We start from the raw sequence: 15,705 nt of genomic DNA on the forward strand, positions 1-15,705 counted from the left end.
GCTTATAGGATGGTCTTATTTCTAACATGTCCTAGATCGCAGGGTCAACTTCCACCTTCCTCTGAAATGGAACCCAAAAATCAGTTCGGTCCAGATCCTGCCCATCTAAAGTCAGAGGCAATCTGCTTGTTAATCAGAGTACAGGTATTTAAGTAAACATTTATTTACAAATAAGCAATTTTTGCTTAAAAGAATTAGCAGTTGTACAACAATTAAACAGGTTGTGGGGTATTTTTATTTATTTATGTTTACTAGCTTTGGGATTTTCCCTGTCATTGGCATAAATAGCATCAAAACAGAAAATACTGTAGATGAAGTGTTATTCAGGTACATATCGTGAAGAAAAAATTCCTATAAGAAACTGCTCGATCCCTCCTGAGTTTGCAGTACTAGCTCTTCTTCTTTTACCTTGAGACCTAAGTGCAGGTCAGGCTTGTAGGTCTTAAACCTGCCCTTCGCCCCAGTTTCAGCTGTAATGATTCGGTCCCTCCGTGTGCGAAGGCGACTCATGCTCCGATCTGCCTCTGCAACCCTACTTCCAGCTCCCAAGTCTCATTCCAGCACAGAAATTGGGACTGTTTTCCCTCCTGCGCCTGCAACCCCACGATTAATACCTTATGCTGAAAAGCAACCAAGCAGCCTGACTGTCCCCCAGCCCCTGGCCCCCATGCTTGCTCCCTTCACCTGCCTTTATACCTTTAATCCCATCCACCACGTCCCTGGAGCCTTTGCCTTCAGTGCACCAGCGTGCACGGGCATCTTCTCCCTCCATCCCCAGTCCTGCATCCTTCTTGTCTGTGCAAGTAAAATTAAGTGAGTGAATAGGAGTTTGCAGGATTCAAAGCACAGACCGATGGAGGTGACAAGCCAAAGTGTTCAAAAGCACCTCAAATCCTATTTAAAGAAAGAAAAAAAAAGGTTAGTAGTCTTGGACTATACTGACACAGAGAATTATTGCTGTTCTAGAGGTGCAGAGTCTAGCAGATAGCTGTCTTGTGGAGATCAATTAGCTGCTTCAGGTCCTAAATCCAGCTGGCCTGAGGTGGTTAGCTCACTAAAGGTCTTTAAGGTCCTTAGGCATTTTAAATTTTTCTTCCATTGTGTTTTTAAACTGCTAAGTGACATTTCATTTGTCAATAATATATAGGTAAGAAGGAAATAAAAGTGTTTTAAAACAAATATTGGCATCGTGGGGGATTTCTGTGTAATTTAATTTCCCTTTTTTCCCCTCCTCCCTGTATTCCTGTTTTTTTTCCTCAGGTGTTTTTGTTCTGACTCAGATCATTAATGTGTTCCGGACAATTCCTCTCACTTTTAAGGACCAATTTATTATTGCCTATGGAGGCCTCCGAGGAGCTATTTGTTTTTCACTTGTATTTCTGCTTCCTCCTGCTGTGTTTCCCAGGAAGAAACTGTTCATCACTGCTGTTATCGTGGTTATATTCTTCACTGTTTTCATTCAGGTAATCCTTTTCCTCTTCTGGACATCTTCTTTCTCTGACAGCTGGTAAATAAGCAGTGGGTAGAAAAATAAATGTCCTAACTTACTGGAAGGAACATACTTGAAGGTACTCTCTATGGTTATAACTTAAAAAAAAATGCTATGCAGACTGCAGACAGGTAGCAAAAGTATGCCAGATATTAAGTACTTATACTAACATATAAGTAGTATTAATCATTTAAGACCCAGTGAGGTTGGAGTAGAGATAAAAGATAATCTGGGTACAGCCCCAGCCCTAATTCCTTGTTAGAATATTTAAAGTTGTGCGTTTACTCAGGACTTCGGTGTTGGATGTGGTGCACAGCGAGAGGTGGACTGGAGTGTTTGAGTCTGGGTGTTAGGCAGTGATGCTGCAAACCGGCTGGACGTCCATCCAAAAGCACCAGGTGTGCAGAAGAACATGAAGAACTTGTCTCTGGTGTTAAGCTGGCCGTGGAGGTCTGGTCAAGAGTGACCAAGAGAGAGGGAAGTGACTGAACCCAGCAAGATGTAGAGGCGGCTAAGCCCCTCAAATAAACATGTCAGGCTAGTCATTATCCACAGCGGTGAGAGAGATGTGAGAGGCTAGTACATGGAACTTCAGGTCTGTGGGAAAAAAAATGGATTTTTAGCCTGCCTTTTACATGCATAAATGTGCCATGGGAGGTAGCAAGTATCTGTGCTCGTGCTTGGGAAAGGGCAAAAGGTGGTTGGAGCAGCTGGAGGTCAGTTAGTTGACCTTGGTGTGTAAACTATGAAAACTGGTTTTGAAGGGTAGAATAATTTAAAATACAGAGGTAAACGGAATGTGTTATGAAATGCAACATAATTTACCAAAGGTAAACCTGGTATCGTTGAATAAGGCAATTTATTTTCTAGAGTAATCTGTTTTTACTGGACTATTGTAAAATCTTTGGGGGAGGGAGGGGGCTACATAGGAGATTGTTAGCTTAACTACTCGTTAAACTGAGGTTTAGATTGACATTAAGATGATTGTAAAATGAATGAGGAAGGAGCTGACAATTTCTCCTATAAAGGGAAATGGAAGTATATGGTCCTTTGGGTCAGAAGGGACCTCTGGGGGTCTCTGGTCCAACCCCGTGCCCAAAGCAAGGCCACCTTCAACGGTAGATCATGTTGCGCAGGGCCATGGCAAGTTGAGTTCTGAATATCTCTCTGGATGGAGATTCCCCAGCCTCTCTGGGCACCTGCTGGTCAGATAACAGGCTGGCGAGATGTTATTAATGGAATTCCTCAGGGGTGGTTCCTGGGGTTGGTTTTGTTTAATATTCTCGTTCCTGACCATGGCACATAAACGTAGGAGTTTTTTGTTGCTGATGTTTCTTGATGACAGGCTTTGGAAGGTGTTCTCAGGGTGACAGCGATATGGGGTATCATGTAGGAGGAAGAGAATAACTGAGGGCGAATATGATAGCAACAGAATGAACTTTAACATTAAGTGCAAATGTGTTCTTGCTAGGACTTTCTTACTACGGATTTCTTTTATGAAATGGGAAGCTTTCTTCTGGAAAAAAATAGAAAGGGAAAACCACACAGGTGTACTAGTTGATAACAGGGTGGAGTTTAAGCCACCAATCCTGTGGGGACAGAAGAAAGGCAATCTTAATTGCCTGATCTTAAGACATACTGAGATGGGTATTTCCATTAGAGAATAGTGTCATGTTCTAGAGTGATCACTAGACTGGTAAGCCTGTTGTGTGAAAGGAGACCAGGATGCCTTGGCCTTAGCAAAATGAAGGAGAAGAGGGAATATAATTACTGTTTATATGAGGGAGTGAACACCAGAGAAGGAGGAACACAGTTTAAAAAGACAAATGTTGGCACAAGAACAAAGTGGTACGAAGTGACCGTGATGCAATTAAGAAGCAGCTTTCTAATTATCAGAACAATGTTGTTCACGATGAGTGTTCCAGTATGAGCAATGGGGCAAAGAAACCTAACTACTTTTAAGATAAAGCTCAATTCATTTACGAAAAGAAATATGTGACCTGGTTGCTGGGATAGTAGGGACTGATCTCAACACCATGAGAGATTCATTCCTCTCCCCTGTGCCAGTGCGTCTGTACAAATCAACAGATTATGTCAATTCTTCCACAAGTAATTGTTCAAAACCATTATACCATTCTGGGATAAGCAAAACTTTCTGTTCTTTCTCTGAGAATAGTCAGGCAAGGACACATATTTACAAAAAAATTTTGAATAGCAGTTTTAGTGCTGCTGTTGACACATCTTTGAGTACCTGTTTTGGAAGTAATCATGAAAAAAGAGGACTTCATATGTTTGCTTTGGAATGATGGGGGATCTCTTTATTAATTCAGAAAACAAGTGAGGGTTTTCCTAATATATATATAACAGAACTGAAAAAAAAAAGTTTAAAAATACTGTGGATGGGGTAAGTGATGTATTCCTGATGGGGTTTGTCAGGTTACCCCTCTTGGACCTCTTAGCTCTTGGGAGCTCCTTCCTTCCTTCTGTTGCATTAGTGGAGTCTGTGTGCTGACAAGGACTTCATAGCTAAGTGCAACACCTGCTAATCACAAAAGTGAATTCACTCTTCTAATTATTGTGTCAGGCTGGATTTTGGGGTTAGGAAGGTGAAAGTGTCTCCAGAGCTAAAAAGGTATCCACAGCCATTTTCAATGCTCTGATAGAGATGGAAAAGACTGAAAGGCTTTGTTTTTTCTTTATGTTTATGGAAAAAAACCCAGAACTATTATTTGCCTTTTTTTTTTTTTTTTCTTCACAGGGTATAACAATTCGCCCACTGGTGGAATTTCTTGATGTCAAAAGGTCAAATAAAAAGCAGCCTGCTGTCAGTGAAGAAATTTATAACAGGGTATGTTGCAGCTTCAGTGTCATAGATGAAACCCTCATATAGATGAAATTCCTAGTGGCTTTCAGTAAGACAAGGACTCTTGTCCTTGACTACTGTCCTTTCAGTAAGATTGTAAGGAAAGTATTACAGAGAGGCACATGCTCTTTTAGATTTCTTTTTGATACCTGTTATAAGCACAATAACTGTAAATGTTATATTAAACCTTTGGCAGTTACCAATATTAGCATTATCACGTATCATTATTTTGAAATCTTCACCTTAATTGTTCACCTCTTGAGGTAAATTAACTTTCTGTAGTTTGTTTCACATATGAGATACATGTCATTTTAGAACTTGGCTATATTAGGAAAACTTTGTCAATTTAATTAAACTACATTGCATTTGAGTAGGTCTAATTAAACAAATGCAAACTCCTCCTAAACACGCTCTTAAAGTTACTTAACTCTCACATCATCAGCCTCTTGATGGATTTGTATTTGGTACGTGTATGTCTCCAATTATTGCAGTTTATTAGCCATTCATATTCTTGAATGTATTTCTCCTTTATGATACTTGAATTCTGAGCAAACGAGCTGCCTCTGGGGATCAAGTGAGATCTTAGCTGAACTGATTCACTCTTTTGTAATTCATAAGAGGCTGAGGAAGAGTGTGTTTCTAGTATTAGGTAATCAGGATGCTTTGAGGTGAGGCTAGACCACAGTTCCCTAAAATAGGGAGCTCAGGACCTGATGCTGGGGATCTCAGCTCTGTCCTGTGCATCCCGAGGGGCCGGTGCCAATGTGGGGATCTGCTGCCCATGCAGGCTCTCCCCGCCACAAAGTCCTGCCTGGTTCACTGTCAGGCCTGGGGAAGCCCCTGGAGAAATCCCAGGCATAGCCCTGAATGGTCAGGGAACTTAAAAGAAGTGAAAATATGGGAAAAACCTTCAGATTCAGGCAGGAGCTGAGCAAGACTGCCATTGAGGAAATTAGCCACTAACTTCTGTCCTTCTGGGGCTGTGAGCTAAGGAAGTTTCAGGGGAACAAAACAGTCTGTCTCTGAGTTTGGTTAGACTGCATTTAGTTAAACTGAAGCATCGTCCTGAATTCTGACTAGATGTTTCTGTTTTGAAGTAAGTTAGAAACTAATAATGACTGAGGGCAAGCCAAGTGATGTCTATAAGTTTGTGTAATGACCAACGTTTCCCCTTCAGTTCTTTGACCACGTGAAGACTGGAATTGAAGATGTGTGTGGACACTGGGGTCACAACTTTTGGAGAGATAAGTAAGAATGGCATTTAAAACTCTTTGTTGCACAGGAGAGGCTGAACAAAGGCTGTTGGGCATCATATTTCATTTTCAGCATTTTATTCTTGAAAGCAGATGGTTGTTTTTAGAACGTGTGGGTTACAAAGGGAAAGCAGCAAAACAGTGTCTTTTTACTAAACCACAAGCAAATAGAACAAAAGCTGCAGCTGGGAGGAAAGGCAGCCCTCTGATCCCAGGGTAAAGGATGGTACCTTCTGAGGGTGCGTGTCCTCTCCCTGTTTCTGACTGTTTCCAAGCCTTTCATCCCAGCCGGCTTTCCTCCTGCAAATTGTATGTCTCTGCTCTGTGTGTTAAGTGAGGAGTTAGTTCCCTATTTGGTGGGAAACACAGAAAAGCTCTGGGACTTTCTCTAGCAAGATCAAGGCGCTAGCTGGCATGAGGTGTGCATGAGAGATCCTAATGGCAGGCAGCTCCACAGTTCTTGAGGGTATTATTTAAGACTTAGTGTCAGTTAAGAAGATTACCATTGGCAATGCCTGAGTAAGTCATGTTTTCAATTCAGCTGCTGAATCATCATCATCATCATCGGTTTGGATCTAACTCCCTTTTCTCAGAAGCACACTCTTTTATACCCAAATCCTTTAGTCCCAAAGCGTGGGCATTGTTCTCCTACCTTCTGGTCACTGCTCCAACAAGAATTCAAGTGTTTATTATAGAGAGGAATAGCACCAGCAGGAAGGGCTGGGAAGAGCCCTCTCCAAATGATTGAGGGCAACGCAGTGAGGACACTCTCCTGACAGATGCATGACATGGGTACAGCTTTCCTTTACTGAGCCTGGTTCTCCTCCAGTCTGTGTGGGATCTTGAATGAACAGATTATGGAGCAAAGGAGGGTCCCACATTTTCAGGACCTTCAGACCCAAATTCAAGAATAATTTCAGAGTGGCCGGAGGGCAAAATATTTTCTGACAAACAAAATCACCCCAGCTGTAATCAATATTTTTTCACTAAGCATCCAAGAGGGTTGCAGTTGCTTTAGAGGAAGGGAGAATTTCCAAAGTTTTACAAGAGCAGGCTAAAATTTCAAAGAAAAAGCAGTCGGTGCAAATTTAGACCTTTTATTTGTTATTACAGTAAATATTTAATGTTCTCTTTGTCTCTATGAAAATGGAGAATTAAAAATAATATTTTCTAATAACACAGAATACCTAAAAGTTAAAAGTTGCTGCTAGGGAGACTGTCCATTAACATATTAACTAAAACACAGGTTAGGACTGTCTATCATCTGAAGCAAAGATGAACTCGACCCTTTTTTTATGTTACTCAGCAGCAGGTTGTTAATATGAACAGACACATTCCCAGGGAACAGACTCCTTCACAATTGCATTTGCTACAGTATATTGGCTTTCCTTAACTATGCACAGTACAAATTAACTGGTTGGGTTGGTTTGCCTCACGTACAGGTTTAAAAAGTTTGACAACAAATACTTGCGAAGACTTCTAATCCGGGAGAACCAGCCCAAATCCAGCATTGTTTCTTTATACAAGAAGCTGGAAATCAAACATGCCATTGAGATGGCAGAAAGCGGAATGATAAGCAAGGTCCCATCATCGGTGTCTCTCAGGTAAGCAAGCGATGCCAGCGCAGCCGAGCATTCCGGCTGGGTCACGTAGTTTATTTCACAGCCCAGTCTGTAGGCAGGATAATCACTTTGACTTAGGACACTGTGTGTGCAAATGTCACCTGGACAGAGGGCAGATACGAAACGGGAGCGTTTTGCCTGCAGCTCATGCACAAAGCACTCAGTGAGCTGTGCTCATCCGGAGCGTGTAGTTTTACAAGGGCAGCTGCTCACGGGAACATTGATTTGCCATGGAGAGCAGAGCTGGAATTGAACCAGTGCCTGCCCATCTGCTGCAAATAGCTACGGGTGAAGCCTGAGGGGCATTTTGAAAAGTACCCTAATCAAATTTACAATTGAATGTCATTTATATCAATTTTTGGTGACTGAGTTTTGAGCCTTACCACTGACTCAAATGCGATCAAGATTTCATTCCTACGTGTTAACGTTTTCACCTGTTCCTTGGTTGTTTTGAAATGTTGTTTCCAGCTCTAACAAAGGAAATAGTTCAAATGTAATTCCCAATCACAAAAATAAAAACATTCTTCCTCTCTCTCTCTTTCCTCTATTTTCCTTCTTCTGTCCTACCACAGTGAATATCATGAAGGAAAGATAAAGCCACTTTCTCCCACTGAAATGGAAAACATGCGGGAAATATTAACAAAGAATCTCTACCAAATACGACATCGAGTAAGGATGAAGTTTTGCATACTTAAATATCCCACTAGTCTCTGAATATACTGATTACCTTCCCAACATATCTTTGGGCTTACACATCTGCTGTACCATAGCATAATAATTAAAGCAGTTATTTACTTGTATTGCCTATGAATCCATGTCCTAGCATACGTGTAGCAAGGTATTCATACTCCTTTATGTAAATAGCTTACTTGATCTTACACTATTGATAAAGCTTAATGTTTCTGTCATATTGCTGCAATATACTTACATTATTTAAAAAGGACCACAGGTGCAAATTCAGCCCAACACTGTCCACTTATATCAGCATTTTGCTTGCTTCATGATATGGGATTAGATTTCCCATTTGCCTCCAGTTGTGAAGTTGTTTGTATGAAGAGCAGAGGTGATGAGCTGGAAAAAGAGTGAAATAAAAGCAAAAGGACATTTCTCATTTACCCTCCTGTGGCTAAGTAGTTTGAATGCCTGAGCCCTTGGAAAACATTCAAAAGTGGAGCAAGCTTCAGCTTGCTGGGGGTAAAAATGACTTCCCCCCAGGTGACTCATCGCTTTCAAACGTGCGTCCTCTATTGACGTATTGACTGAGCTAGTACAGTGTGGGGGTAAACACTGTATTAAGCCAGCTTTTTCCAATTTCTCTTTCATTATAAATATCAGCAGGTTAAACCAAAACAAAACAGGTGCTTATGAAGCAGATGACTAAAAAAATGCTGGCATAATTACCATTCTTGTTCTTAATCATCTGCAATGTGGTGTTGTTCACAAGGATTTATGATGCTTATTAAAACATTAAAGCAAAAAGCCTCTTTTGCAATGTGCATGTAGTTCAACACATTGGACGTTACACTTTTCACAATGTGACCACTGTTTTTATATTTCAGACAATGTCATATAACCGACATAGCCTGGCTGCAGATGCGAGCGAAAAGCAGGCCAAAGAAATTCTGATCCGTCGCCGACACAGCCTTAGAGAGAGCCTGAGGAAAACAAACAGCCTGTCAAGAGAAACACCGGTACTTGCATTTTGGTTGTTTTATAGAAAGCAGTTCTTTTTAGCTAAATGTCATGCAGAAAAAAATCTTCAGAAATGCAGAAAAAATAAATCCTGAATTTGGAAGACAACTGCACATATAAAGTCCTACCTTGAGTTGCACCCATGGGCTCCTTAATTTGTGTTAACCCCTTCAGCAAAGCTTCAGTCTTGTAGAATGTGATACGGGAGTGGGATTTCTCTGTCAATATTTTGATGAAGCATGGATGATCAAGGTCGAAAATGACTTTGAGATAGACAAACTACTTACAGTATGCTCCAAAATATGGGAAAGAGAACTTCTAATTGAGTCAGTTAGAGTGAGTTCTTTGTTTGAAAAATGTTGTGGGCTCTTTAGTATTCATAAAATGTAGTCAGGACTTCAGGTTTTGAAAGAGAATAGGAAAACCCCCTCTGCCTACAAGAAATGCTGTGGCACGATAATACTTGGCTCTCTAAGGCAATCCTGCAATACTTTCGCTGTGAACTTCAGACCATAGTTGAATGGAGCACACTGATTCAGCAGGGAAGCTGATCCCCCAAATCACCTTCCCATTTTAGGTATCAGGGAAATTAACCATCCTATAAACATGTATCTTCATGTTGCAGGAATACCTAGTGACTGTTGTTTTCATTGATACAGTTCTCCTTCAGCAGCTGAGGCTGGAATGATGTCTCCAATAAGTGCTATATCTCATTTGTGATCATTAGCAGGGCTACTGTGGTGTTAACTGTGACAAAAGTCTGTTCCTGAATGATTTTTTCCCCTCTCAACCACAGTTACGTATGTTGTCTTTGTCATACAAATAAATGATTTACTAGGTGGAATAATGAAAAGACTCAACAGGATTGAGACATTTTGGGGCAGGGAGAGAAACAGGGTGTCTGACAGCTTTTTAAAATGCACAGGCTATAATTTTAAAAATAATTATCCTTGGATGAATCCACCACAGAGGGAAGTGTAGTGGTCCTGAGCAGCACAACACTATCTGAAGAGGAAAGATCTCTCATGGAAAATAAATTTCCTTTCAGGTTCTCTTTGAGCATGCAGCAATGAAGGGTACAAGCAGAGGAGAGCTGGTAGACTAAAGGTTTTAAAAAATCTTACAAATCTTACAAATGTAAGAAAGGATGCCCTTGAGAAACTTTTGAATTTTAAAATAAAGCAACCTGTCCTGGAAAGTACCTCTCATGTTCCAGGAAGTATGAGGTGTGCTCTGCTCCCAGGGCCTTTCGAGCTTAGTCTTGGGAAAACAAGGATTTTATGCCCTGAACTGGTAAATGATCACGCTTGTACCTAACTTCCCCATCAACTTCAGTGTGACTAGTCAACTGTATAAAGTCATTTATATGTATAAAGCGCTTGCAGGATCAGAATACAGATTAGTTCTTGTGCCAGAGCTTCAGTCTCAACCTAATTTTTGCGGCTGGCTAATAAAAAGAAGTTTCAAAGTGGAGTTGCATGAAGTGATGCCATGCTTGCAGCGTTTGCCTTCCTTAGGAAAACCTCTACAGATAAGGTTGAGGCTAGAGAGCATACATTTATTAACTTTGATCTCAGAGGGCATATCACCAGACTTTCCTTTGATTAAGCTGCTTGAGATTACTCAGTTTTTACCTTAGTTAACATAGACCTCAACCAGCAGTCAGTGTTAACCTGAGTGTGTAGTAAAAGGTCACATATTAGCTAATCCCAAACTACTCTCCAGCCCTCTAGCTACATAAACCCATTCAAGCCTCAGTCATGTATCTTAAAATACATTATGCAGGTATTTCAGTCTGCAGTAACTTAGCATTTCTTGTATTTCTTTGCACACAGGCAGCTGCAAATACAAAAAGATTCCTTTCGCTTCCTAAAAACACTAAACTCCCAGAGAAACTACGAGTGAGAAATAAAACATCTTCCAGAGGTAATTAAAACTCTTCTGCTGTCTCTTACTGTGCTGCAGTCCTTTTGCCTATGTAGAAGGAAGGTTTTTCTAGGGATGACATAAGGAAATCAGCATGTTAATTTTCAAATAAATATTAAAAGTTTTACGTCCACATGCTTTCATTCTAGAGTAAATAACCTTCATAACATATTTGTAGGTGTTGGATATTCTTAGAGCATTAAAAGCAATAACTACTGAAGTAGGTATTTGAGTGTAGAGAAATACCCCAGCAAGCAGAGTCTTGTGGGGCTTTCTCAGCTCAAACGCCGTTGTGGCAGAATCCTCCCAGCACTTCTCCTCATGTGAGCAGGCAGCAGCCTGAAGCACTTCTGCACCAGAAGCACTGCCATGGCTCATTCTCCTTGTCTTTATTCCATAATGTCCTGATCTCCCTCTTGGATTATAAGCATATTTGGTTTCTTTTATCACTGGGGTCAGGGTAGAGGACACTGCTCTGAGAACCAAACCAGAGAGAGGCCATGAGGTCTGGTTTATGAATCTCATGAAGAACTTCTCAAAATGCTGCGATTTACAACTAAAATGTCAAATTTTTTTTCTTCTGCCTAAACTCACAGATGTTTTATATTGGCCTTCTTGAATTCTAACAAAAAAATAAAAAATCTGGAGGAAGACAACCATTTGATGTGAAAACTTTGCCCAGTTCTCTATATTACTTTAAATTATTACCGGTTGCATTACCATGCTTATACCATGCTCAGGAGCATTTCCTTTCATGACAAGCAACCATCAAGATCTCTTGCTGGGAAGATTAAATCTCTGCACAGTCACTAAAATGTCCTGATCCCTACCCCAATTAGTTTCCCACTCTTCAAAATTCATTTAGCAATAGGCCATGTTTTTGTCTGTTAATAATTACATCTTTGCTCTCCTGAATGTAGGATGCCTTTTACTCTGTAGTTATGTATGCAGAGGTCACCTACTGTCACCTAGAATTAAAGAGGAAATGTGCCTCCAGATTATTCAATTGTCAAAAAATATATTATTTGACATATTTAGGGGAGAAAAAGCCTGCAAACACAGTCTGATGAAGACCTTCCTTGATATATAATTATCTGGGTGAATGGACAATTAAGTGCTGATATATTTTGTTGACCCCTTCCTCACCTTTATAAAAGAAATGACACATAGGCTACTAATGGAAGTTGTTCTTACAACAGTTGCACAATACACAATTCTGTGCTTTGATATGTTTAAAACTTCCTATCTGACTTAAGTGTAAGAACAAATCTGAGGCATTCATAAATGATTGTTAAAATGATTATCACATGACCGAAGTGTTCAAATTTTGATGAAGATGTTAATCAATTTAAAAGAAGGCTGCTGGGGAAAATACATGCACATGTACACATCCAGAAAGTTTCCAGCTTGGTTTACCTGATAACAATTATTAAGTGCATTCCCTGAAGGATTATGCCAGCTTTCCTTTGACCATTTTCTACCCTGCTGTGAGGGGGTGAAGGAGTCTGCAACCCTTGCAACCTGTGAGATTTGCTCTGTAGATTTTCTTTGATATCTTACATTCAGGCGTATTAAGGACAGGGTGTTTCCTCCCATATGTACATTGACCTTGGGAGAGCCTTTGCTCCGTGGAGTATTGACGTTCCTTTTCCAAAGTCAAGTCTCTAGAGCCCCTGTACATGTCGTGCTCTGGAAATGCCTCTCAGATTAGATTTCATGGGATGTGGGGGTGAGAAATGTCATTTTTGTATCCTGCATGGATGTAAGCGGGGACTAGACCCCAGGTAGTTCAGAGAGAGACAGGTTTTTCCATGTCCAGAGCCAGAACTGGGGAAATGCCAACTCAAACACTTGGGCACTTGGTGGTTAAGGAGCAGCTGAGTGAGGGCTTTCTAAAAATCAGTCTGAGGGGAGGAATGTTTGGAAGTCAAATCTATCTTCTGTCCTGGCAGAGTTAAGTGTCTGTTACTGGGTCTAATCAGAAAGCACCAAATTTAGGCAACACGGGGAAACTTTCTTCTATGTGTGCTAGTGCTCAGTGTGCTGTTATTTGAATACTCCTGAAAGAGTAATACTCTGCGCCTAAAATTTAAATTTTGTTTTCAATTAACAGTGGGCGACAGCAGTGACTCCGAGTTGGATGCTGCTACCACAGTGCTCAATTTAAGACCCAGAGCAGGGAAAATCTTGAGAGACCAGAGACTGAGACAGCAGAGGCCAGCGCCTGAGTTCAGGGTGGAGTGGAAGAACGAAGTTGACGGGAGCCAGGCTGGACGAGGAGAGCAGCAGGAGCCAAGCGCCTTGCCTCAGCCGTCCATTGGGTTCAGGCAGCCGCTGCTGACGAGACCAAGATTTGGCACTTTGAGCAGGGAAGATTTGACTGCAGACCACGACTCAGCAAGACCCGTGCCACCACCGCGGTTAGTTAGGCAGGCATCGCAAGGGGAAAGGCAGAGAAATAAGCCTGAGAACCAGCCATACTGAATATAGCACAAAGAGAACTATTGGTAATAAACCATGGATATATCGAATTAGGGTTCTAAACGATCTGATCAGAATATGGGATCCAGTAAAAAAAACAAAAACAAGCCTCAGTGTGGATCTAACCACTTCCATTTGGGCAAAGTCAATGTCATTAACTGAGTGAAAAGAATACTGGAGCAATTGCGAAGCTGAAGACATAAGAAAAATTAGTCTCTTTTTATAAATAACTTATGGCAATGCTTTAATTACATTATTTCCACTATTAAGATAGGATGGAAATGTGCCTTATCACATTATCTCTTGTGGAACCGAGTCATGCAGGTTCAATACCCAGTTATCCATTGAAAATCATTGTTGAAGGTCCAGTGATGAATGGGTTCTAAAAAAAATTTTATATCATTTCAGATTTTATTTATAATCCAATAATACTTGTTTTAACCAGAGCTTTAATATGAGTAACACTGAAAATTGCACAATGCACCTATCATATAGACTTTGTAAGAAGAATAAATATATTCCTGAAGCCCAGTTTGTTCGAAGAGCTGTGATGCAGAAAAAAGAGGAAGAAGAGAAGGAACAAGCTGTAGGAGCAGAATTGCAAATACACTTTATAGAAAGGAGTTGCAACAGAGATGAGTCCTGAATAGCTTGAATTTTTGCTTTTTGAATTTTTGGCAATATTCTACCTTTGATAGGTACTGAGGATCACCAAAGGAAATCTGAATTATCTTGACTTTCACTAATGTCAATAAGAGCTGAGAGCACCTAGCAGGACACCAGAAGCCCTAAAAAGAGAAAACTTGAAGCGGATAAATAATGTTGTTATTCAAAATTGCTTTTTGCACCTTAGTTTCTTGGTTGCAGTGCAAACACAGCAGTAGAATAGTTGCAGAGCGCTACATGTAGAGAATGTGAGCAGTCTCCTGTTTGAGGCAGGGACCACTGAGACTCAAGAAAGCTTGTTTACTCATGCTTGTGACCCTGGTCAACTTGTTTTCCTTTTGTTTCCTCATCTGTAAAAGGGGGAAGATAATCTTTTGTCTGAGCTATGCACTCCAAGGAACAAAAAATGTTCCGTTTGATTTGTTTGTGCAGAAAAGTAGCACAGCAGGGCCCTGGAGTCAGTTGAAGTCACTATGCACCTTAATAACACTCATAAGAAACACAGACTTCTTCATCCTAGCATAAATGGCTGCCATTTGGGTGCATATGGGAAGGGAGGGTGCATTAAAATAAATGATACTTAACTGTAGCTCTCAGGAATTTGCACTTTCTGTCCCATTTAAGCTGTCTTAAGTTTTGAGCTTGCTTTAGCACAGATACACATTTCAGCACAATGCAGAAATAATTTTCATTCTACTTGTTACAAGATTGATAACTTTCGTTGAAGAATATACACTGTGAAATCATAACTTTTCTTTTTCATTAGCACATTTCTACATCTGTGGGCAATAAGATTCTTTTTTTTATTTAAGCTTGTTTTGAAAGAACTATTAAAAAACAATTTCTTTTTAAAATCACAGGGTAGATTTCTTTCAAAGGTTCACGGGTGGGGTTGCTAAATCAGTTTTATAAATGGGGATTTAAGACTTTCCTTCTTCTAACAGCTTTACCAAAGTATTTATTTCATGTATGTATTTGAAATGTCAAACCTTCCTAAACTGCTTTATTGGCACAGGTCTTTTAGTCTTTTTCCTCTGTTCCAGCTATGGAAGTTTCTGCTGTGTGTCAAATGCAAAGTCTAAGCTGCAGAGGGATGGCTATGTGGACCCTAGAAATCTCAGTCAAATGTTCATGGCTATTCTCAACAAATCGTTTTTGTGGAAGGCAATACTTAACTATTTTTTAATGATTATCTCCTGTTTGGAAATAAAACTGGATTCAAAGAAAACCAGCAAGCATTAAAAGCAAATTTGAATTTGTCTTTCAACAGGAAAATATGTTTTGTCAGTAAAACTGTCAGTGAGTACTCTGTCACTGCCTTATTGGGATCATGTTTGAATAAGAAGCCTTGAGTTTAGATTTCAGTTTTGAAACCACATCCTCCTTGCAGATCAGACTGTTTAGATTAGGTGTTTTGTATCAGGCCCATCTGAAATCTGACCAAATAAATAAATGTGAAGTGTTGCACATCAACATTTAGTTTACTCCCTGTGGAGCTTCCTCATTCATGCGCTGGTAAATGACCAAGCAGTTGGCTTGTACCTGGGGAAAGCTGCCTTTTGTTTTTTTTAAATGGGTGTCATTTTTTTATGGCACAGTTTTAAATAATGAATGCAGGCTTCAGGAACCTTACTGCTTTGCTGGTTGTCCGTTAGTACAGGGCATGCTCAGATCATTGGTACTTAAAAGAGGATGCCCCATAGTACAAGCGCA

At 40.3% G+C, this 15,705-nt stretch overlaps 1 protein-coding gene across 1 annotated transcript in view; it reads left to right on the plus strand.

Moving 5' to 3' along the window:
• Positions 1-15,465, plus strand: part of SLC9A2 (solute carrier family 9 member A2) — a 34,634-nt gene extending 19,169 nt beyond the window's left edge. Inside the window, exons 5-12 of the mRNA XM_069770135.1 lie at positions 1,261-1,463; positions 4,248-4,337; positions 5,530-5,600; positions 7,048-7,209; positions 7,800-7,896; positions 8,787-8,918; positions 10,755-10,845; positions 12,959-15,465. Of these exons, the coding sequence (XP_069626236.1) occupies positions 1,261-1,463; positions 4,248-4,337; positions 5,530-5,600; positions 7,048-7,209; positions 7,800-7,896; positions 8,787-8,918; positions 10,755-10,845; positions 12,959-13,329 (1,217 nt within the window). The 3' untranslated portion in view covers positions 13,330-15,465. The remainder of the gene's footprint in view (positions 1-1,260; positions 1,464-4,247; positions 4,338-5,529; positions 5,601-7,047; positions 7,210-7,799; positions 7,897-8,786; positions 8,919-10,754; positions 10,846-12,958) is intronic.
• The last annotated feature ends 240 nt before the right edge of the window (positions 15,466-15,705 follow it).

This window comes from Haliaeetus albicilla, chromosome 25 (assembly GCF_947461875.1).
Source record: "Haliaeetus albicilla chromosome 25, bHalAlb1.1, whole genome shotgun sequence".
In the NCBI taxonomy this organism is placed as follows: domain Eukaryota; kingdom Metazoa; phylum Chordata; class Aves; order Accipitriformes; family Accipitridae; genus Haliaeetus; species Haliaeetus albicilla.